Source organism: Ambystoma mexicanum, chromosome 4q (genome assembly GCF_040938575.1).
Source record: "Ambystoma mexicanum isolate Mex_15411 chromosome 4q, UKY_AmexF1_1, whole genome shotgun sequence".
Taxonomy (NCBI): Eukaryota; Metazoa; Chordata; class Amphibia; order Caudata; family Ambystomatidae; genus Ambystoma; species Ambystoma mexicanum.
The window spans coordinates 219,691,134-219,716,072 of record NC_090928.1 but is presented as its reverse complement, the minus strand read 5'-3'; the positions used below and the strand labels follow the sequence as shown (position 1 = coordinate 219,716,072).

The 24,939-nt window shown below is 43.4% G+C and overlaps 1 protein-coding gene across 1 annotated transcript in view; it reads right to left on the bottom strand.

Moving 5' to 3' along the window:
* Positions 1–24,939, bottom strand: part of CNKSR3 (CNKSR family member 3) — a 1,181,575-nt gene that overhangs the window by 142,838 nt on the left and 1,013,798 nt on the right. Inside the window, exon 21 of the mRNA XM_069607750.1 lies at positions 5,956–6,032. Within this exon, the coding sequence (XP_069463851.1) occupies positions 5,956–6,032 (77 nt within the window). The remainder of the gene's footprint in view (positions 1–5,955; positions 6,033–24,939) is intronic.

Below are 24,939 nucleotides of genomic sequence, written 5' to 3'. Positions count from 1 at the left end.
AAGGATTGTGCGTATCGCCAACCCTCTATAATATTTTTACGAAGCTTCTATTTGACTGTCTCGACAACCTGGGTATCACATACACGAAATATGCTGACGACACTCAGGTTCTCATCACGCTATCAGGATGCTACGAAGAGGACTCCACATTGATTAATGGCTTATGCCTGGAAATCCAGGCATAGATGGTGACCACAGTCTATGTCTTAATGACGAGAAAACTGAGCTGCTGCTCGTCGGCTCTCAACCACGACTAAACAAATTAGACCTGCACTATGCATCCATCAACATTGATGGAAACTCGATCAAAGTGGCCAAAGAAATCAAAACCTTTGGGGTATACTTGGATTTGACTCTCTTGCTAATAAAGCAAGTGAATACCACTGTATCCTCTACAGCTTACACAAACAAGCTGATCAATGCATGCAAGTCCTTCCTCTCGCCCAATAACTGCAATACCTTAGCTAGAGCACTAGTGCTCTCCAAAATTGACTACTGCAACACCCTATTCATAGGCATCTCTGAGCACAACCTGAACAAACTCCAGTTTCTTCAGAACAATGCCTTAAGAGCGGCACTGAGTATTCCTCGATCCGAGTATTCCCCGATCCTCTCACATCTCCAGCTTCAGACAGGACGCCCATTGGCTCCCAGTAGGAGACAGAATAACCTTCAGATCTCTGGGCATCATCCACAAGTGTCTATCGAACACAGCTCCCAAGTACTTGGCTGTTAAATTTAACAAACGCCAATCAGATAGACCAACCACAACCTTGTACTCACATTGCCTCTCCATACCTAAATTTAACTTTAAAAAAGTGGGTGGTTCTAGATTCCCGGTCCTAGCTACCAAACAATGGAACGCTTTACCCAAGAACCTCAGAATGGAACCATCGTTTTGGACCTTCAGAGCCAATATTAAGACCTAGCTCGCCAACAAGAATTGCTTAACGTCTGTTTAACTCATATCATTTGTATCTTACTTTGTACTGTATCTCATTGTGTATCAACCTTGCGACCATCATATAACCCTGGTCCCCGCACTTATTGTTTTTTTCTTGTCATTGTCCCTGCTCATTATGAAAATGTATGTAACTTGTTTAACCTGCTTTAAGTCTCTGGCGCCCAGTTACCTCAGGGTTCGGCACGCGGTATAAATAAAGAAACTAAACTAAACTAATGAAGTGCTTGACACAGAGTGAGGGAGAAGGGGCGGAGCATACAGATTAATAAACAACAGTACTGGCTTGGCCACATTTCAGGTTGCTTGGTAGTTGGTCATCAATGCGCCTATCCATGAGTATTTCAAGCACGTCCAAGCTAGGGAGAGGAGACAGAAGGAAGACAGACAGATAGACTTGCAAGGCCTATAACATTCAAGGTCAAGGAACGTGCAAGTGCGCAAAACAGGAAGTGCGAGGGTGGGGAAGGAGGATAAGTGTGCCCAGTCCAGCAGGGGCCTGGGTTAAGTGCGGAGTGAGTGCCCCTCTGAAACGGATGCCAGTGTTTCTGATGTTCTTGCCATCCGCACATAAAGAAATCCAGGAATTAAGGATTCCAAAATGCCTCTAAGTAATTAGCTACGTGAGGGGCTTCAAGCAGAAGTTTAGAAAATGCTTGGGTAATATTTTGCCCTAGTCACATTCACTTTATGATAGAATGAGGAGGGGGACTAGCTGGCATATGAATGATGAAGACGAAAAGCGAACAGCTGCAATCATTATTAAATCAGGTTCCAACTGGATGAAATGTAAGGCGTGGCCTGCATAGTGTAAGGAGTGAAAGCAGATGAGGTGGCAGGAGTAGACTGGTGAGGCCCAGCGCAAGCACTTGTGGATTAAGTTAGTATGAATGGGCTGCAGGTGAAGGCATGTAGTGGGAACCTGCCAAGTCTCCCACTGGGTAAGTTTTACACAAGAGGGTTGTTTGCAATCACACTGCGCACACAAACTACGGTTGAGTACAGTTGCTTGAAATTTTAATTGAAATGCAAGGCAGCCTGACACGTGTTTCGAGCTTAAGAGCTCTTCTTCTGAGACTTGAATTCTTGAAAAGCCGGTACAGCTCACCATACATTGATGTAAGGCTCTACTAATAATATTGTGACAAATCACGGGCTCCACTATATTTGTGCAGTTGCAAGTACAGGCACTCAATTAAGCATAGTTATATCAGCATCTCCGCTGCAAGGACGGTACCGGCTTTTCAAGAATTCAAGTACTATGCTGCATAACATTTTACCTTCTCATAGATGGCTTTCATAATATTTGTTTCCATCTACAATCTGATTCTGTAGCTGTATAGGAAAACAATGTAATTACTTTTAATTGTTAAATGTCCTGGACCAAAGACCACTTCCTCAAATGCAGCATTGCTGGAGGCTAATGTGCAGGTTTCTAGAGGCCTTTGATGCATATGGGCATTGCCTGAAAAGTGGTAGACAGGTTTGATGACTTAGTCCATTTTCCAGTTCATAGTTCTGACCAATGTTACTGGCTTAACGTGCTTGTTTCTCACACATGTTCCTCAAAATGCACTCCCACGTAGAACCAAATCATGAAATGTGGTGATCTTTATTTGTGATTAATTGCCCACTTTTCTGGGTGCCCTGGTTTATTTGTATCTCTGTCTGGCCTTAATCTGTAGAATCTTCATCACTGTCCATAGAGGAGGGGTGGGGTGGTAATGACAGATACAGGAGAGCTGGAAGATTTGTAGTTCTCCGAAAAGAAATCAAACTATTTGAGGAAAATTCTCTCCATTGTCAAATAATAACAACATTACATGTCCATTCCCTTTAGGAGAATTTGGAATTCATTTTCAGTTCTTTTTTTCTCAATACTTTAGATTATTTATACATTGTTTTCTATGTATTGCTTGTGGATGTGTTTACATTAAGTTATTGAGGTGTTAGGGAGCTTTTCTGTATTGCAGATCCACAAGAGAACTAGAGTGATGACAAACCGACAGTTATCCCCAGTCAGCGAGGTCACTTCGAGGAATGATCGCATGAGGCTGTTTCTTGAATAATGATTGAAAAATTCAATGCCGTCTATAATGGAACATGAATAACGAATTAGCCCCGGCCAGCACAGTCAATGGTGAGTGATCATGGGAGTGGTAGTCCAAAACACCTGCAGGAGTGGAGCTCTGCTGCTAGACTGTTTCTTTATAATTACACTATGCCATGTGCCTGATCAAATAAGATACTTTAAATTATTTTTAATTCAACAAATCTGGTGTTGTCATTCGCTTCACCTTCTAATGGTGCCATTAAGTCAACATCCAAACTATCTTTAAGGTACAGATTGTATGTTGTAAACCAAATAAGTGTGCTACATTGTCTTGAAGAAGTATTCTGTTGGCAAAAAGCTTATTTGATTTTTTGTATTCTTAACTCATTTATATACATATTACTAATTGTGAAGAAAATCTTTTTTACATGTATTTCTATAACAACACTAGCCTCCAAATGAAAATAATATTTACTCATTGGTATCTAGGTGTGCACCAATAACTGATAATAGTTTTGATACTTGGAGACAGTGCAGATATTAGAGTTCTCTAGTAACTAAAAACTTAAATTCAACATGTGCTGTTGATAAAAACAGAAAAACAGTCTGGGGAAAACACAGCATAAAAATCAACGCTTTCCACTGATCCACCATTCGCTCTTGTAGACCAAAAATATTTGCCCAGCCCTAATAATGGCACTAGTAAATGGCTAATAACGCCCATGGATTGTAAGATGATATTAAAGAAACAAACCTGTATGGTAATATTTTGGTTGATTTTCACCCTGAATTCTGTAGCAGAAAAATATGTTTGGCTAGTGTTTCTGCTGGACACGCATAAGAAATGAATCCCCTGCTCCCTTTGTGCCAGTTTGCTCCATTGAGTGTAGAATGGTGTTCAACAGAGATGGAACACGCAATCAAAACGAGTAGATTGTAATTCCTTTGCTTTTTTGCCTAGTGTAATGGTATGATTTTCAATGGACTCCAGATATACCTCTTTTCGCAAGCCCATCCTTGATATGTTACCCATCCTTTCAGACATAGCTTCCCCAAAGTCAGGGACTTTGTCATTGGATGAGCTGGCTTTGAACAGCTTCTTAGCTTGAACCCCACCAAATGGTGAGCACTCGATCCAAGCGTCGCTCCTGCCCACAAACCTTTTCATAAAATATAGCATCCTGTTGAAGTTGACGGGTCTCGGCCCGTTGCATTGTGTTTCGGCATTCGGCACTGTTTCCTCTGGGCAGCAAGTATGAAGCACAGGGTTGAATCTCTCTTGAAGTCCTGTAAAGTCAGTTGATACACATAAGATACTCTCGGGAGGATAGCTCAGGGGCAACGTGCTCACCTTTTAACCAAGACGACACAGAGCGTCACAGGTTAGATCCTCGGGTCCGTGCTGAGAAACCTCTGGATATTAAGCGCATTATAAACAACCTATCATATCATACTGATATTTAAACATGGTATCATTTCAATAAAGAAGGTATAGCATTGATTGAAACAAATTATCATCCTGCAAAAAATGATGAACAGATAATTCCTTAAAATCAAAGGTCATCTCACCATAAATACCATCCTTTTACCATCTTGATACAGGTGTGTTGCGATTTCACGTCCCTACTAATAAGATAGTAATTTCACTTAACCTGTTTAATAGTTAATTCCAGTTGTCATGAGGTCACAATTCACCCTGGCCGCTGCAGCACTTGTTACCTCTCCCTGATTATATATGGTGGGATGATGAGGGATATCCAATCGGAAATCGTGTTCAGATGCCACTCATGTTGCGATACAAAGGAAATGCGCAAGACAATTAAAATAAACTGCAAGGGCACAAGAAGAGAGTTAAAAAACACAGCCAGGAAAGGAAGGAAAAAAGAAAGGCAATGGCAAGGAAAGAAAAGTGGAGAGGAAAAGAGATAAAATGAGACACACTGCAGATAAAGGAACAAAAGGTAGGAACATGAGACAGATGAATTGTAGAAAAAGTTGTGGGTCATAAAATAGCTTTGGAAATAAAGTTTATGGAAAGATAAAAAGGAAGATAACATGGCAGTGTGCTGGAAATGTTACAGAAAAGAGAACGAGGTGAATAAAAGAGGTAGAAAACTGCAGAGAACTGAAATTAAAATGACAGCGGGGATGGGGTATGGGGTGTGACGCGGGGGTCACAGACAGGCATGTATCATGACCACTACAAAAACGGTAGGTACAAATAATATTGCAAGTCGGAACAGAGTGCTGTGGTCCCATATAGGCGCGAGACCTGTGCCTCAAGGCCTCTGCATAATCATTCAACTCTTCAGTGATTTTCATTTTCCTTTGAAGTACACCTGGGGTATGGTGTCGCACAGAAGGGTATTATTAGACACTACTTTACATTACCACTTTACATTACATTATGCACCATTAAATGTAGCGGTGAAATAGGCAGCGCCATACCCCTTTTGATCTCTCTGGGCAACCTGCAATCACGGGTTCGAATCCTGCCAGGGCCGTTGCGAGATAAACACACTGAAAGCCATTACATTGTAAACGAATAATGCCTTGTGTTACAATGCGGGAAAGCAGAAGCTCTCCAGTGTGATATCAATATAAAAATGTGATACCATTATTACTCCACATATGGAGGAGCTGGATTGCTAGGATTATGCAAAAACACGCCTTCTTAAATAATACTGCGTCTCCCGTGTGTGATTTAATGTTTGCTTACTTCAGAAAGTGATGCCCTTAATGTGTTCAGGACTTTTGTGTTGTATGGAAATTACCCAATGAGCACACCGCATGAAAATGTAAGTTTGACACCGTGCTGAAACCTGAAACAATGACACAATCAGGGAAGAGGAAGAGTCGGCGGAACACGAGTACTTTCCTTAACAAGGAAACGGAGGCATCAGCGTAGGCGTGGAAACGCGATAATTACTATAATACCAACCGGCTGATGGAGACTGCAGAGAGACGCCGCCTCCGCGGGTATTTCTGGCTCGTCGAGCTCGCTCTCGCTCCAGCACTCTGAAGGAGAAAGGAAGACGTCAGAACGGGGCCAGATCACGTGGGCGGTATGAGTAGCATCGCAACCGCGGAGGGCTTTGCAACACTGTGGTATGTGCATGTACAAAGCATTGCAAGACATTACAAATAAAATAAGTCAGAAAGAAAGACAATTTGAGTACTAGGTGTCACATTACACACTATTGCTGCTTTGTCGAACACCGTATTCAAAATTCGGACAGCAGCACATGAAAATAACGCAATTATCACAAGGCTGCCAACTGGCAGACGGATTAAAAAAGGATGTCATGGATGGATGCCAAGAGCAATAATAGTGGTCAGCAATAATTTAAACCCTCGGATCCACCAAACTTGTAGTGCAAAAAGGCCTCCTTAATAACATGTGCCGATCTATACAAGACCCAGTTACAATTTATTGCATGTTTTAAGTTGTACTCTGCTTTCTCCTACAGAATTACCTTTCATGTACATCAAACTATATTTACATGTATCCTCAATAGCTAAACCCAAAGCATATATAATCTGAATATGAATGGCAAGATACCTCAGTTGGTTGATGCACCTGTTGCAGCGATCTGTGTGCAAGCTGTAGATCGCATGTTTTAGCCTGGAAATGATGAAAAATCATGCAATCCTTCAGAGGCTCATTCAATGAGTAACAGTGAGTTGGCCCATGCCCTTCCCTCTGGGAAGGAACGGGCAAATAACAAAGAGAGCTGCTAATGGCCTTAAGCCGTAGCGCAGATTATTCCAGCCCCCCCCCCCCCACCCACAAATGCAAACATGGTAGCAGCAAGTGGCTCCCACATGCCCTGGATGGTGGGAGCAAGAGGAGCAGTAAATACATGTGTTGTAGGTACCAAGCCTCAGGATTAGGCAAGCAGCCTCCATGCTGGAAATTAGTTTCTTCTGCTCCAACAGGCCACATGCAAACTGTAGCTAACAGAGACCCCATGGCCCTTGCCCCTAAACTGATAGAAGTGCCAACATTAAATTGGGGTGGTAGAGTGGGGTGTAGTGGTACTGTGCTGCAAACCCAACGGAACTGAAGGGCTATAGGGAAAAAGGCATACCTGTCATTACCAAAGGAAAAGCAATGTTTTAATTCACAAAGGCAGAATAAATTCAAAGGTCCCTTTCACATGAAAAATAGGATTTTTAAGCACTGACATCAAAATGGCTTTGTATGTGTGTTTGCAAGTTAAAGCAAGATATGAGAAAAATGTTCCCCATCCACCATAAAGATGTCAGGGAAAAGACATGGTGCGTGTAAACAAGGTGTAATGTATATTATGCTTCACATGCAAAATACCGGAAACAAGGGGAAAGAAAAACTTTGTTCTATGGGTCACCATTTTGTTTAGGCACAAGGCGTACCCTTTTGGCTTGTTTGTGGGCACACTTCACAAATAACTCCCCCAATGCAAGCCTGGCTTTTATATCCCACCAGCTATTTACAACTGCAGTAAAGTGTAGCTGCTAAGAGGTGTTGAAAACAGACTTTCACTAGACCTGGTTTCTTTGAAAGAGGGGTTCTGAGCAAGCCAAATGATCTGGCTGGTGCATGTCCGGAATGTAGGATGAGGTACAGAGGCCATAATCAAGGCTGAACTCTGGAAAGAAAAACATACAGGGAAATAGAAGAATTGCAGATTAAAAGGTGGTCTCCTTCAGATAAGAAGGCAGGATGCCAAAGGTCTGCAGTGGGGGATCTGTGTGTAGCAAATTAATCCCCCATTTTCAACCTGCACCTTATACCACAAACAATAAATAGACTAATAAAAACACTGGCCTGGGGAGACAAATGGTTTGGAGGAAGCAGAGCTCCTATTTGAATTAACCAGAAGATATACTATCAATTTAAAAAGACTATTCAAACTTCAGCCTTTTCTCAGTAACCACAAGTCACGCTGATTAAATGCATGTTTTATTTTTTAGATATTTTCCAGGCAAATTTAGTGATATAAAATTCATCCTTCTGCGACTCAGGGAACTGCAATGGCCATCAAAAATTGTTTTTTAGCTGATCTGAAAATGTCCCCAATTTAAGAGTTTGTGAACTTGTGGGGGGTAAAATTAGGAATTTGGGTAATAAATTACATGTTCCTAACTATAATGCTTTTTGTAAAAATGGCAGATAATTTCCAAACGCTGTGCACCAAGGGATGGACCCGGCTGTTGTTTTATTAAATTCCCCATGATTAGCTGAAGCGGAATATCTTATGGCAGTAACTAGTAAATCACTAAGTTTTGACACATAAGTAGTTTTTGGCAAAATATGATATGAGAAAAAATGAGTACTGCAAATGGGAATTGCCATATGTCTGCTCCCTGACTCCTAAGCCAATCCTTAGAGAGTGGATCAATTTGGGACTATAGAGAAGGGTAATTGTCCAAACCTATTTTCGAGAACTTTTGCAGTGTACTCTTCAAACTTGATGGTGTCATTGCTGCTATATAAAGTGGATGCACGATGAGAAAGGGAGAGCTGCTGAAATTTACCATCTAACGGCCGCAAGGAATCACCAAAGGAGATTGCATCTGGGTGGAGCTGTCTATTTCTAGTGAGGGCTAAAAAAGCTGACTGGACTCTATGGTGAAGAGCTGGGGACCATCCTTGAGAGTGGAGTGACTAGACCCCTGCCCTGGCCTTGCAGAGGGTCCTGACATGCATCTGGCTTTCCTGAACTTTAAATAGAGGTTTTCTATGCAAGTAGAATTGAACCCTTTACAACCAAAAATGTTGGCCTTAAATCTTTCCTTTTATAGCAGGCATGGGGGTTGGGAGGGGTGCAAACTGTGTAGATCCTTAGCCAATTTAACTAAAAAATATAAATTTAATGAATTACCCATGGCAGAACACCAGAGGGTGATTTTTGTTAAAATTCGAAGTTGTCAAAACTCATTCCCAATGTGCGCTGAAAACTATAGACTGTAATTCAATTGGGTAATCCTATGGGTTCAGCTTCCCGAACACATGCTTTTAAGTGGAAAGGGGTCTGAAATCCAAAATCCTCAAATCATCTCAATCTTTCTATCGAGCTTCCCCCAGCACAGGTCTTTAAGTGGAAGGGGGTCTGAAATCCAAAATTCACCAATCATCCCAATTTGTACTATCCAACTTCCCCAACACAAGCCTTTAAGTGGAGGGGGTCTGAAATACAAACATTTTCAATCATTCACATTTTTCTGTCAGACTTCCCCAACACAGACCAAAGTAAGGGGGGTCTGAAAAATAAACTGGTAAATCACCCTGTGTTTATTTTAAAGCAAACATGTTGGTGAAATAATAATTGCCATATGCATTTGAACACATTTGTAAAACTAAACTGCTAGCTTTTTAAGTGCCCAGGAAAATCGAAATTGCACAGCATTGCGCATGTAACAGTTTTTTGTTTATTGATCAGTTTAACTATTTCTTGAAGTGAAATGTGTAGAAAGTTAAGAATTGTGATTTGTGTTCTTTTCAACACACGTGTGTGATTTATTTATGTTCAGAGAAGTTTATTGTGTTGTCCCATGGATAAAGTGGTGTTTGACGTTTTAGTGTGATTTTTTTTTTTCAACATCTAATTTAAAGAAAATCTAAATCTGTTTTCTGTACACCGGCCTGGTTCTTGAATCATTGGTTGCTCAGTGGGATGGAGCCAAGTAGTAATAGATGAATTGGAGGTAGGGCTGATTAAAATAACTAACATTAAACTGTTTATTGGGTGGCACCTAGATTGGGGAGGGAAGGCACTCTCTGTGTTGAGGGTGACCTCTCAATATACCATTATGGTAGACTTCTTACACAATTAAGACCCTGGAAAGCCACCACCCCAACCACCAACCAAACATTTTAGTACTTCATTTATTTACAATTTCCGTCGTGAGGGTACCATAGCACACAAGTGATGATGTCATGAGCAGCGATCAAGCTCGGGGCAAGTTGTATAGTGTATGTGAGGTGCACTATATGAATGATCAATATTAAAACATGGTGCAAACACCACAGTCTAAGTCATCTATGAGTGAGGCTTTTTGTTTAGTCACACTTCAGAGAATCACTTCTAGGCGATCCCACTTTAGGCAGCCAAAGAAAACAAGGTCCATGCAAGCAGTAGTTTGCTCAGGATCACTGATTGCTCAAGTGGGGAAGCCTGGCGGCAGGCCAAGATCTTCTGGTGGCAGACTTTGTAAACGTGTGCACTTCACACTGCACATTTTCCAATTGCAGGTTAGTAGGTTAGTATTTTCAAAAGCAATGAGTCTTATTGACATGGATAATATCATCATCATGATGTTTATTTCAGATATGCATGAGAAACAATCCATAAAAACAGTAAAAAATACACAAATACATATGGATAACAACACATTAAAACATACAATCATAAAAACCTTGCCGAAATAGCAGCTACGAAGAATCTCAAACACAGATCATTAAAGGGTGTTGATAAAGTGCTGTTTTCAGATATGTGAGTAAGGACCAACCCACACGTGGTGAGTCCACCCACAACAGATATTCTAGGGCAGGCCGATATTGTGCAAAGCCCAATTCCTGCAATAGAGGCCATATAAGCCGTCCTCTAGCTTGTGCATAAGCAGGACAAAAGAAAACCAAATGGGCCAGGTCCTCGTAAGGTGCTTCGCACACCGGGCAAGATCGGTCTTCACCTCTCATCCCCCGGACCGCGCTGCCACCACAGTTAAACCTTGCCCTAGATATGAGAACGCAGTCGGCGGGGAACTCCGCCCACAGCAAGTAACGCTGGACGCCCGGGGACATGATTGTCATTAGCCCACGGTTCTTTGGCTTCATTATTTCTCTACTATCTCTAGCATACTACAGGCTGGGTACAGGTGTGCGACGTTAATCACTCTCAGCTGTTTCTTGATATGGGACAGCCATGGGACCCTACCTCCCAAGTTCTTGTCGATCAGGGGGATGATCAATTTGTGGGTGAGTGACTCTTTACCATTACCCCATAGCCTGATCCAGTGCAGTATGGATAATATCAATGCAAGCTGTGACTTACATCCACTGGTGTTGTTCAGTTCTCAAATGTGGTTTTTCTCTGCAACTTTGTCGAGCTCTTTGGCGCAGTTGGAATTGTATGCATTTGTTTGTTTGTTTATTTGTTTATTTATTTGTAGGGTGCCCTAAAGCCTTAGGTAGCTGGGCGCACAGCATGACAAGAATACTTAGAATTTGGTTACAGATAAAGACCATTACAGAGAATGCTTACAGGCACAGTTACAGATATTAGCGGTACAGGTTAGAGGCAGGATACGGAAACAGGTAGCTAAAGTTATTAGTCTAGTGGTCGTTGAGGCGTAGCCAAGCACGGGTGTTGCGTCTAAAAGTATCATAGGACTGATCCCTTCTTGGGTCCACTGGTAATGCGTTCCATTGCTGGGCTGCTTTTACAGGGAAACTGTTGGCTCCAGTTCTTTTTAGTCGGAATCTGGGTATTTGGAGGCAGTGGGAGTTGGCTGTCCTAGTCGGTTGTGCAGACGAGTTTCTAGTTATTCTTTCCTTTAGATAAGGGGGGGCAGCGTTGTTCAGGCATTTTAAGGTTAATGTAACCGTTTTAAAGAGGATCCTATCGCTGATTTTCAACCTATTGTGGTTTCTCCTGGCATTAGAAATGTGTTCTCTAGTAGGGAGGTTCAGGGCCGTTCTGAGCGCATTATTTTGCAATGTTTGTAGCTTGTTGATGATGTATTTATTGGCTCCTACATACGGGCATTGCAGTGGTCCAATTGTGATAGGATGAGGGCATTGGCTAAGATAATGCAGCTTACTAGTGAAAGGAAGGGTCTGCATGCTCTAATAAGTTTGCCAGTGTAGGCGGTAGATGAGGCCAGGGACTTTACCTGTTTTTTTAGGGATAGTGTGGAATCCAGGTAGAAGCTAAGAGTCTTCACTTCTTTGGCAGCTGCGATTATGTAGCCGTCAATGTTAAAGGCGCTATAGTTAGGGTCAAGTTTTTTTAAGTTGTTGGCCATGCCAAGGATCAGGATCTCTGTTTTTTCGTAATTCATTCAGAGGCCATGGGTTGCCATCCATGCCTGAATGAGGATGTACATTTCGTTTACTAAGGATGTATCGGAGGTGAAATTGCCCGAAAGGGAAATGAGGATCTGGGTGTCATCTGCACAGTTTGTGTAGGTGACGCCCAGTCTGTCCAATTTGTCAAATAAAGGCTTAGTAAAGATATTATACATAGTTGGTGAGACACCTGAGCCTTGGGGAACTCCGCGTGTTGTTTGGATTGGGTCTGCAGATGCTGAGGATTGGACCCAGGCTATAGCTTTACTTGAAAAGTGGGCAGCAGATGCTAGGTGTTTGCATAATACGGCATGGTCCACCAAGTCAAATGCTGCCGACAGATCAAGGAGGAGTAGCATAGCTGTGTTTGCTTTGTTGTTAATCTCATCAATTTGGGCTTTCAGATCTATTAAAGCTGTCTCCGTGCCGTGCTGAGGTCTGAACCCAGATTGGCGGGAACCTAAGAGTTGGTTGGTCTCCAGGTACTTCTGAATTTGAAGATAGGCCACTCTATCTATTATCTTTAGGAGGAATGGGACTGTTGTGATGGGGCTGTAATTTGTAGGGATGTATGGGTCTAAAGTTTGTTTTTTGAGAAGGGGTAGAACGCAGGATTCTTTAAAGCTGCTTGGGGCAGTATTGGATACAAAGGAGGCGTTGATGAATTTAGAGATGAAGGGGGCTAGATCTCTAGCTGCATCCTTGATTATTTGGGCCGGTCAGTTGTCGCTTTTGCAGTTTGACGGTTTTAGGGAGGCAATAATTTTTTCAGTTTCCTGGATGGAGACTTTAGTGAATTTAAATGGGGCTAGATTAGGCTTATCGAGTGTGGTGGTGGTAGCTGGTATTTCTGCGGGGGGCAGGGAGGCTTTTTTTAATGCAATTTTAGTTTGCAGTGTTTTTATTTTATTTGCCAAGGCATTTTGGATGTTGGTACACCATTGCTTGTCTTTAGGTACATTATCCGGTGGAGGTATGGGCGACTCCAATTCTCGCAGGAACATACAGGAACATCGCAGGAAATTTGTGCTCGAAACATACCTGACGCACTGAACAAATATTTTACACAGTTTTATTTTCACCATGCCTTTATCCCCGAAAACATCAACGCATGCTAGAGAGTTTGCACTATCAAATATGTGTGACTTGTAACAAAAGTTTAATTGCAATCTATGAAAGGTTTAAATACTGTGAAAACTCTAAATACAGCATGTTGCACTGAATGCACCCTACATGTTTCCGTGCCACCATTTAAATCAAAATCCTAGTCATGGCAATCATCCTTTGGATCCTGAAAAAAAAGAAAACGTTGTGGAAATCAAATTCAAGCAAGAACCACCTCAAGAAGCATTACTTTCTGGAGAGAAGTTGAAATACAGTGTTTTACCAGACTTCAGAGATTACCTCACACTTGCTCACTTGAAGTAAATGTGTGATGGCAGGTGGGAATGTCACACCGATGTGCCAATGGCCCTCCATCACAAAGCTGATGGCTGTGCTTTTACCTGCTCTCAGCCGATGTGTCAGAGTGAACATAGGAATTGTTAACTTCAGAAGGGTTCTATGTTCATTCATCAACAGTGTTTTTTCCCGATGTTTTTTTGCCGAAACAACTCGTTAAAACATGTTATTATTATTTTGGGGGTGGGGAGTTCCCCCAAACCACCTTCCCTATTAATTGTACACTATTCCCTACCCCACCCCGTATATATACCCTTACCCACAACCCCCTATATTTTTCGATGAGTTTTTTCAAAAAAAACATTTCAGCAAAAAACCCATAAAAATAACACTGTCGATGAATGAACGTCATTGCACCCTTCAGAAGTATTCTCAGCCTATTCTCAGCCTGGCGCAATCAGACACTGTAATCAATGGCCTGTAGGTTGCCGTCTATGGAGAGGGGCTCTGCCCCCCCTGGAGATTCACCCAGTGGAAGCTGAACACCTCCAGCCCTGACGTAGTAGTAGTAGGTACCACTGCCCAGACACTATGGCCATGCGGTCTAATGCAGCATGATTAATAGGCCATAGTTCACGCCTGACACACCGAGCTTTAGCCCAATAATTTAGCCTCATCCAAAATCTATCAGTAATGAACCACCTGCTGAGCCATTGTAAAATCAACGGACGCCTCAAGATACACACTCTGCAGCATGCATGCAGCACCATCTACAATGTGGACTTGCTGAAGAACTAATGACACGGATAAATGCCAGGCATTTAGTGCAAAAGACAGGTCGTGGTTAGGGCAGTAGAGTCAGAACAGCAGCGGAAGCAGGCCAGAGGGCCAGATTTTCAGAATAAAAAACTAGGACAAGCCACTAACATAAAAGTATGACTACAATTTGACAGTGGCTGCTAGGACTACACTTCGGTGGCAGGAACGTAGGGTATGGGAGGAGGGCGTGCATTCCAGGTCGGATATAAACTGCTCTTATTTTTGACCCTGAGCATTTAAGACACAAAGTGGTTTTTGCTGTGATTAACATTCCAGCCCAGCCTATGGATCTGTTTTCCCAGATACCTCTCTGGTGCAATCTGTTACTGCCTGTGGCAGTGAACTGTAACTAAAAGGTTAGTGGCTGAAGGCCACCCAGTGACATGGTCATCCTGGCTTTAAGTGTTGACATATTATTGTAACATTTATTTAGTTTATAACAAATGTATTATTTTGATTGGCTGTCACACCAGTATTTAAATACATGTCTTCAATGGTTTACGTTGAGTTTGGAGGTTGTGCTCATTCCTACTGAGAGATGGCACCATCCATTCACCAGGCAGCCAATAGATGCAGGCTATACACATGTTAACATATATACTCTCTTGCTTGAATCAGAGCTAGGAATCTGCAAGTCCTAGGAGTGTAACTCCATAATGCACGCTCACGCAGTGCTCTCCCGACACTCTTCCCAAACCCCGGATAGGGTTGTCGATTGAAGAAAAAAAACTCTTGGGATGCTGGGATAGAGCGCGCAATTCTAGGGTGATTCCTGGCAAAACAATGATGCGTGTTCACTCTAGCCATGAGGATGTATTGTTCTCAAACACATCTTTGCAATGTACCACCTGGGCACTGACATATAAATATCTAAATGCCAGGAATTCATAACCCCACACGATAATGCCAAATGAAATGTCCAGCTCCAAGATCCAGGCGAGTTCTGAACCTGCCTGATGCCGGTAATAGTTTCAGGAATAATAGGACCGATGATAGCATTAAACCTTTTTCTATAATTCACCAGGAAGACCGTCCTCCCAGCATCTTTATCACTGGCTGGAGATTTGATGACCTTTTCGAGCTCCTCCCCTGTTACCAGGACATTTAAGACCTGATTGAGATGATCTTTTAGATGCGAAAGCTCTGCGCCCTGGTGGTAATTATCTACGTTGTCCTTCGATTTCCATCATTCAATATCATCACACAGATTCTCAAAGCACTGCCTGATAGTCGTGAAAACCTGAAATACAGCTACCCTCTGAACAGACAAGATGGCAAATTTTACTTCAACATTTTTTATTGTATTTGACCACCTGGCGACGAATGGTTCTATCACCAAAGTCACACAGATTTTCCCTTTGGATTGCTTAGGCAGTGATAATAAAGTTTGTGATTTATACCTCTACAAGAGTTTAAAGAATGTTGAGTTTTTCATATTTCCTCGGGGGCGACAACTGTGGATTTCTTGCACATGCAAGATTGCACAATCAAATCCTATGTGCCTATTCTTGGTTTTTCTTAATCTCAGCAAAACTGATGGTGTAGCATTGCCAGTCCTCAGAGCCCTTTCTTTGGCACCTCCCAAATAACAGCATGAGAGATGGTGCCCTTATCGAGCCCAGAGAATTCAGCAGCAGCTGTAATGCCTAGTAGTGAGAAATTAAATGCCCAGTGTCTACTGACATTGGGGATCCACGAGTTGGATATTGAAGGTTACACGTGCATGAGAAGACAGCCTAGGTACAGCTTTCATGCTGCAGTGGAGATTTAGTGATTTATCAATCGACATAGATAATTCTGTGAAAACTGAGCATGCAGAAATGAATACCTTGAGTGGTCGGTGCTCGCTCCATGTAGAAGCAGTAGTCCGCACACTTTGCCTGAAGAATGATTGCCTCATGCTTACCTGATCCTCGTATTCCAGGGTCAGCATTCCAGGTCAGGCAAGGACCTGATTGGGCAACACGGTTATGTGATTGTGGAACCTCCTACTACAGCCACCAGCCACCCGCTGGCTGTAGCCTCAGTACTGTGTTCTCTCAAGAGATGATGGTGCGTGCTCCATGCAGAAGTTGGAGCACGCACACTTCGCCGGACTAATCCGTACCGCATTTCCTGCCTCATTCTAATCCTCTGGGGCAGCCATTCCAGTTCAGGAAAGGACTTGCTATGCCAAGGGGGTCACATGATCACACTTAAGCCCTCACCATAGGCGTCTCTTATCATGCCATCTAATGTAAAGGCAAGTTCTGTTTGGCCCATTTAGGATCTGGTAGGTTCCATGCCCAAGGGATTACCGAACTTCTGTGGTGTTGAACTACCTCATCTCAGCAATACCCATCAGATGTACTATTGTCCCACAACCGATGTTTGACACCACTTACTGCCCATCCTAGCACTTTGGCCACTTAAGGTCTTGTGCCCCTAATTTTCTTTACAGGGGATCTTGACTATATTGTAATCTGAAGGTGCACGTTGGTGGCCTGAAGTTCCATGCCCCTGTTCTGTAAAACAGAACCCTGATTGTATTGTACTTTACATCTACATTTCTGTCGCCTAAGGTCCTGTGATGCTATTATTTACACTGATTCTTGGCTGTAAGTTACTCTGAATCTACACTTTGGTCGCCTAAGACCATGTGCCACTTAAGAAATAAGCCAAGAGCTGGGGGTGCATTAACGCTTCACTTAATGCCCCGGGGCCCATAGCTACAGGCCAGAGCGAAGCAAGGGCCTTAAAGCAGGTGCCGGGCATTACCTGAATCAGTCATACGCTCCCTCAGCAAAGGGCTTATTACTATTAGTACCTATACCCGTATTAATAGATTATTTGAGGAAGTTGTGAAACACCGTCAGCGTTTCACAACTGATAATAAAATGAAAACAGTGGCTGCCGTGGAACAGGAGAAGCTACGAAAGGTAGTCCCTTCTCCCTTTCCATGGCAGCCATTCAAAATTGAAACAAAAAACAAGCAAACAAGATGGCTGCTATGGAACAGGGAGAAGGAACTACACATAGTCCATTCTCCCTTTCCATGGTGGCCATTGCCAGGAACATAAGTTTTCCCGGAGCGGAAGGACAGAGAAGTACAGATAAGTGGAGGGGGGTGGGGTAGAGGGAGAGAAGATGTGGAAAAGGGGGTTGGGTAGGGGGAAAGGGATATGGGGGAGCACAAACTTACCTGTGATCTGGCAAGGTAAGATGGCGGCCTCCAGCTTTGTGGAGGCTTCGAGCAAGGGTTGTACGGTGTGGTAAAGCCCCGGCTCTGAGGCTCCTCATTGGCTGGGAGACCTAAGGAACGCCCCCGCTGGGTACTAAGATTTTTTAAACCTGCATCTTTATTGTATTGCACTTCTCAACAATTGCAATTTGGTCACCCAGGGCCCTGTGCTCTTCACTAATACAATGATAACAGCATCTTGGTTGTGTGTACTTCATAGTTCTACATTTGCCTCTCCCTTCACTTCTCTCAATATGCTTCCATCAATACATCTACAATACATCTACTGCTACTGCTCTGCCTCTCACTATCCATCTCTCATTCAGGTCAGAACCTAGGCCCCCTCCTTATCCCACTCATCTTGTGCTCTTAGCTCTCCAGCGTCCTGAATGTATTCCTTCCCACAACCACAGAAGGCGTGCTGTCCACCCTAATTTTGTGAATTTTATCTACATTTCCAACTTCCCTCTCAATGCTTCTGTTGATCTTCCTTATTCTCCTATTCCTCTCTCACTAGAGCTCTGGAATGACCAATCACTCTGCAATAAAAACAACCTTCATCACTGATCTCTTTCGCTCCCTCAGCCCGGTTTGGCAGCCTTTGGTATCACTGGGACTTGGATCACTACCTTTGACTCTGGGTGACTGCAGCCATGCACACTGATTCTTCCAACTTCTCCGACTACTCCCGCTCTTTCAAACAAGATGGGGGAGTTGACCCAATGGTCAACAAGGTTCCCCTTTCCACCTTCTTTCTACCTCCTGAATTTCTGTCTTTCAGTTTTCAATACATTGGCTCTCAACCTCTCCCACATACAGCTCTTACCATCGTCCTGATCTATCATCCCCTTGGCCCTCTGGACCCCTTCTTCTATGATGCTTACATCCTCCATGAATCCCACCCCACTGAAATCCCTATTGAGCCCAGACGCAACTTTACATTTCCAAAATCTCTTCCACCCACCAACTTGATGTTTTCCTCTCAGATCATGCGCTTACCTGCCTTCACAATCTACCCACACACTCCAATGGAAAATCTCTCAAATCTCTCAATCTCTCAAGCTTGCCTTTCTCTCCTCCTCTCTATCTACATCCAACCTCACTATGAACCCTTCTGCTTCTGACCAACTCACACCCTATCCTCTACATCGCTATTCCAGTCCTCCCCTCACTTGCTTCCCCTGTTAGTCTTGCTATCGCAAAATGAAAATTCGCACATGACTCATTAGCTCCTTGCATCGCTGAAGCCAGGTAATTCCTGCTCTTACTTGCTTCTCCTCTAGCCTTGTCCATCGTAAGGCTTTCTCTGACTTAATCTGCTTCTCTGTCAACCCTAGGACCTCCACTATCCCTCTTGTACCCCCACTACTGCTTCCCCCGGCCCGCCAACTCTGGATTACACCTCAGATATGCCATCTCAAAATTGAAATGCAACATCACTTTTGTAAGTGGTGCAAGGACGGCACCCCTTCTCTTCACCTCATTTACAAAACTGCTTTCTCTCCTTTGCCGCAGTCACTGAGTCTTCCAAAGCATCATATTTTACCAATCTGATTACTAATCTAGGCTCTCATCCACGCAAACTCTCCTCCATACTGCAAGCTATGATGACTCCTCAATGCCCCACGAGGATCCCTTTTTTCCACTCTTCTAACAACTTTGCCTGCGCTTCTCTCTCAAAAGTGATAATAACCAGAATACCCAGCACTACTTTCCTATCCCTCCATCCCAACGTCTCCTGAGCCCCCAACCTACCTCTACCACCTCCTCCTTATGCTAATTTCACACAACTTCTCTTGAGCTCGCCCCTATCCTCAGGACTGCTAACCCATCCTGCACTCCTATTGACCGATTCGCTGCCGAGACAGCTAAGGAACTTGAACTTTCATCTTTTACTTGCTCATGTCTCTACTCCATCTTCAAACTCCCTCTTTCTCTTGTCATCTTTCCTGCTTGCTTCTAGGTGGCAAATATTCTTCCTATACAGATAAATTAATTAGCTGTCCTGCAAAATCCCACCAGCTATAGCAGCTATAGCCCAGTTTGTATATTCCTCAGCACTCTAAACTTCTTGAATACCTTGTCTTCAACAGGAAGTCCACCTACCCAGACTCTAACAATCTCAGGTACCCTCTGTTTTTTGTAGAGAGCATTCCACTGAATTGGCCCTCATCCATGTATCTAACTTTCTAATCTCTGCTCACCACTCCAAACTATCTTCCATCATCATCCTCCAAGACCTCTTGAATGAATTTGATATGGTGGACTACTTCTCTCCTCCCTGGACCCATAATCACAGTTGAATCCCAGGAACTGTTCCTGGTTGCACTGCCTCTGACCTATCAGTTCTTCTCTGTATCTTGGGACATGGTACTACTGGCCCAAACCCTCTCCCTGTTGACGTCCCTTGTGGCTCTGTCCTTTCCCTCCTAATAAGCACTTCTAAACCTCATGCCTTGGGCAACTGTTGTCCTTCTTTGGATTCTCTTACCACATCTTTGTGGAGAATATCCAAATCATCTTCTCCTTATTTACATTTATTCCTGACCTCTATGTCTGTCCAAATGTTTCACACTTTTCTGTCTTATTGTGAACTCCTCTAAGACCAATGTAATCTACCTTCCAGCTTCTAGTGCCCTCCCCTTTCCTTCTCCTATCTAATTTCCACTTGATTTACTCCCCCTCTCTCCCAAGGCTTGAATCCTTGTGGTCCTTTTTGACCATTAACCTTATCCTTCAACATTGTAGTACCTATAAAATGAATGACTGCAGCCAGGATTAAACTTGGGCGCATTTGATGGCGCCTCTGTGGAGGATGAACACTGTTTTGGTAGGGTTAAGTTTCAGGTAGCCACTTGAAAGGCAGGCTTGAATGTTGGAGAGGCAATGTTTCAATTGGATAAAGTTGTTGAGGCAGTTGACCTTCATGTATAGCTGTCTAGCATCTGAATACTGGTGAATCTTTATGTTGAGCTTGACCAAGAGTGACAAGAGAGAGGATGTAGACTTGTGGGACTCCACAGGTCACTGGGCATTCTTGGGATCTTCTGTTACCCATCCGGGCGATATGTCAAACCATTGAAGGACTGTAGCATCGAAACCCATGCAGGAGGACAGGATGTTGAGCAGTGATTAATGTTCAACTCTGTTGAGAGTGACAGAGGTGTGAAGCAGGATCAAGTGACATGGATTGCCTTAGTCCATGATGAGGGGGGCTTTATCAATGACATTGATGGTGGCAGTTAAGTTGTAGCATTTTGGTTGCAAGCCAGATGAGTATTCTTGAAGTAGGTTGTGCTGGGCAATCTTTTCATGTAGTTGAAGTGTGACAATCTTTCTCAGTCTAGTCAATGAAGGGTTGGTGGGTTCTGAGGAAGTAGTTTGCTAGGTCATCCGGGCTGAGTCTGGGCTTCTTTAGTAGGGTTAGGATCGAGCAAGCTTTCAATGCATTGGTGAAGATGCCTTGCATGAGCGAGGCATTGATAGTGTGGAGGAGATGGAGAGCCTTTATTATGATGTTCTTCAGGGAGAAGGCTGGAATATGATGTCATACTTGTACGAGGTGGCCCTGAGTGATTCAAGAATGTTTTGTGAGATCTTGCAGTGCAAAGGCCTTGAATTATGACCATCTTAGGACATGTCATGGTGGTATGGCAGGTATGTCTATGGTGAGTTTGAATTTTATTTTGAGTTTGAATTTTAATTTGTAATGCTCATGTCCAAAAGGTGCCGGGCAGAAACTGCAGCTCAGTGCAGATGTAATAACAGTGGGAGCAGAGGAATAAGAAGAAGTTCAGGAGGACAGGTTATTGAACCAAGAAAGATTTCAGTTTCTTCCAGAAAAGGGCCAAAGAGTCGGTATTACAGAGTTCAGTGGGCAGCAAATTCCAGATATGAGGGCTGCAGATGGAGAAACATCCATCTCCACAATGAACAAACTTGGAGACAGGAACGTTAAAAAGATTTTGTCCAGAGGACCTAAGCGGACACTATGGGCAGTGAAGCAAGACTTTCGAGGCAAGATAGCGGTGCTGTGGATTAATTTCAAAATCAGACATATAGAATCCTCTGCTGAACAGGCATCCAGTGTAGGTTCCTATGAAACTGGGAGACCAAAGAAGACCTGTGAAGACGATAAAGGAGTCTAACAGCAGCATTCTGGGTAACCTGAAGGTTATGGATATGGCCAGTAGGAGTGCCTAACAAAAGTTAACTGGAATTAACCAGGGTCCCTACGACTACAGGACAGTCTCATTCTGCAATAAGTGGCAGAACTGGTTTCAGCAGTTCAAGTTGGTAGTAAATAGCTTTCACAACTTTGCTGACATGTGAATTGCAGCTTAATGTTGCCTGGCAAGTACAACCAAGGTTTTTGACCTTGGTAGAGAAGATGGTCGGAACGTCAAAAATAGCTGGGCAAGGAATTTCTGAATGAAAACCAGTTCATTGTTTTTTGGGCCACATACAATGACCTCAGTTTTAGAGGGATTGAGTTGTAGATTGTTTTCGAGCATCCAACTTTTTATTTTTAGAGCACATGGTAAAACACGACTGATGGCTTCCAAGGGATTCATAAATTTGCGTGTCATCGGTGTAAGAATGGTATCTAAGATTGACCTCAGAAAAGATGTTCAACAGTGGTCGAATGTAGACATTAACCAGTAGACGGGAAAGAGAGGGCTCCTGTGGTACGCCGCAGAGAACGGGTAGTAAGTCAGAATAGTGAGTTCCTAATTTCACTAGTTGAATTTGATGAGATAGAAAGAACACAAACCATCTCAACGATTTCTCAGATACCCGGAACACCTGAGACAATCTGGAGATAAGAATCTTGAAATTGACTGTGTCAAATACCACTGATAAATCGAGCATGACTAGCATGCTTATGTCACCCTCATCAGTGGCCCCAAGGATATCATCCCAAATGGCCACTAAGGCAGCTTCAGTATCGTGACCAGGCCTGAAACCAGATTGAAAGATATCGAGAATTTCATTATTTTCCAGAAAGTTCTGCATTTGTATCGTAACTATTTTTCAAGTATCTTAGTCAGTCAAGCCAGGACAGCAATAAGTCAGTAATTGGCGAGAACATTGTTGCCCACTGTTGGTTATTTGAGAAGAGGGGGCAAGTACGATTTTTAGAGAGCTGGAGGCACACAGCCTTGTGCCTATGAGGCATAACCACAATTAGTGAAAAATCAGAGGCATGTTGTCTGGCAAGACAGGCTGGAAAAAAATTATAGTCGTGATTTGTGGGTTTGAGATTTTGAATCAAAGACTCAATTTCATCCACACAGACTGGGGTAAATGAGAGCTTAGAAGGTGTTCATGAAGAAAGGGGCACAGCATCTGCAGAAGATGTAGAGTTTTGTGGGTTTGTGGGTTGTGTGTCAAAATTCTGTCGTATGAGATACACTTTTGTCATAAAGAAATTATTAAATATGTTTGCCAGATTTGGCGATGGAACCAGACTAAGTGAGGTGCATGCAGGAGCATTTAGATTTATTGTGGCAACAAGTTCCTATGATCTGTTTTTTTAGAAATAAATCTGATTTTGAAGAAATTGGGACTTGGCTGAACGGATTCCTGTTTCATTTGTGGTCAGAACTGACTTGGCCACCTCAGGGGCTTTGAAGTCTCCAGATTTGAGCCAGGTTTTCTCTTTCCAGTGGTACTCTTTCTTCAGACTCTACTGGCGAGTAGGGTGTTGTCCATGTGGTAATGGATCTTTTTGATATAGTCTGTGAAGAACACATTTATTGCATTGCATCACTCCATGGATTATGGCACTGCTAGGGCTTGAAGGGGGCCGATGTAGTGTTTGATGGCCTTGAAGAGGATTCTGCCCCGTTGGAGGTTTCTGCTGTAGAGGCCATGCAGTAATATGCTTTGGCTGAAGTGATGACGGTAACCGCAGGCAGAGCAGATGTTTTTCAAGGTGGTGATATCATCTTGTATGTGTGTTTTTCTCCAAATCATTTCTGGTTTACAGATTACATGGTTACTGTTGGCGAGTTCTTGTGTATTTCGGGTACAGATGGCTTGGTTTTGTTGGTCTGTAGTTTCAATGGTGCCTTGAGGTATGTAAAATAGGTTGGTGGAGTTGAGCTGGTTGAGAAGGATGCTGTCATCAGATAAAGGAGTGAGTGTGAAAGACAGGCTGGTGAGGTGTTCTTCTAAGGCGTCTAAAGGGCCAGTTTTTAGGAGGCAGTTCATGTTTGGGGATAAGGTGAACACCAGGTCGGGAGTGATGCCTTTAGCGTGGGTGGGTTAAGTGATGGGTTGTGAGATGTGGATCCTCCTTTTGTTTTACCTGCACCACCTCGAGCTGCGGAATGTGGCTGGTGACTGCCGTGTGAGTCAGCACACCTCGCTGCCCCATTGGTCTTGACACTGTTGTGTGCATGCTCTGCTGGTGTTCCATTGGCTCCTCCTCACGCTGGTTGGAGGATGCGGCCACCTAATTCCAGAAGGTTTTTGGTGTTCTTTGAAGGAGCTAATGGGATACTTACTATAGGAGCATGTGATATTCCCAATTTGCAATTACAACCCGTTGGATATCAGCAAAAATAGTTTAGAGGCTGTGCTCATGGTAACACGATCAAAATCCATACTTTTGTAACAGGTAGCAATGTAACATCCAGCTATTATGGCTATACTCCTCCTCTTGCTGGTGGTCATTTGTGGTATGATTTATGCCTAAGAATTTACCCAGGCCTCCATATTCTGCTCTGCTATGCCAGCATTGTACACTACTTCTGCATACCACTCTGGTGCAGCTGCTTCACATCTAACCTCAGCCCATTGGCGAATCTATAAATATCTCCCCAAGTGTGTCCTGTCCCTCTGGCTGGCTGATGACTCTTACTATGCCTGGTGCTGGTAACAACTAGATGTGATTGTTATGCCCAGAAACATACAGGCCTTCAAAGGGCTCCAAGAAGTTTGCAGGAATGGTCTCTGGTACTGCAATCAGCAGGAACCACCGACTGTGACAATCTTACTGCAATCGTGAAAAAACAGCCTGAAACTAGCATCAGTCCCAAGGAGGATAGAGTAGTGGAATCCTACAATGTCAAAATATCTGTGTGCATGTGTCTGATTTCTAGCAATGAATTAGAACCGCAGAAACACCACGTAATGGCTGGAAATAACGCTCCTGGGGTGAGTGAGCCTAGATCCCTCCAATGCTTTGCTGCAACTGCTGATTCAAGCCCACGTTCGGAGGGAGGTAGATGCTGTTCTCCCTCCAGCGAGGTCTGCCATTCTTTCCCACTTCCCCACTTTATCCATGCTGCTACCCACCAACTGGAGCCACCTGCTCCCTCCTCTCTGCCCCAAGCTCCATCATGCTGATGCATAAATGCCCTGGAGGGAGAGAAGACACTTGCTCCCATGCCCCTCTCTTGGATCCATGGTGGCCATCTTGA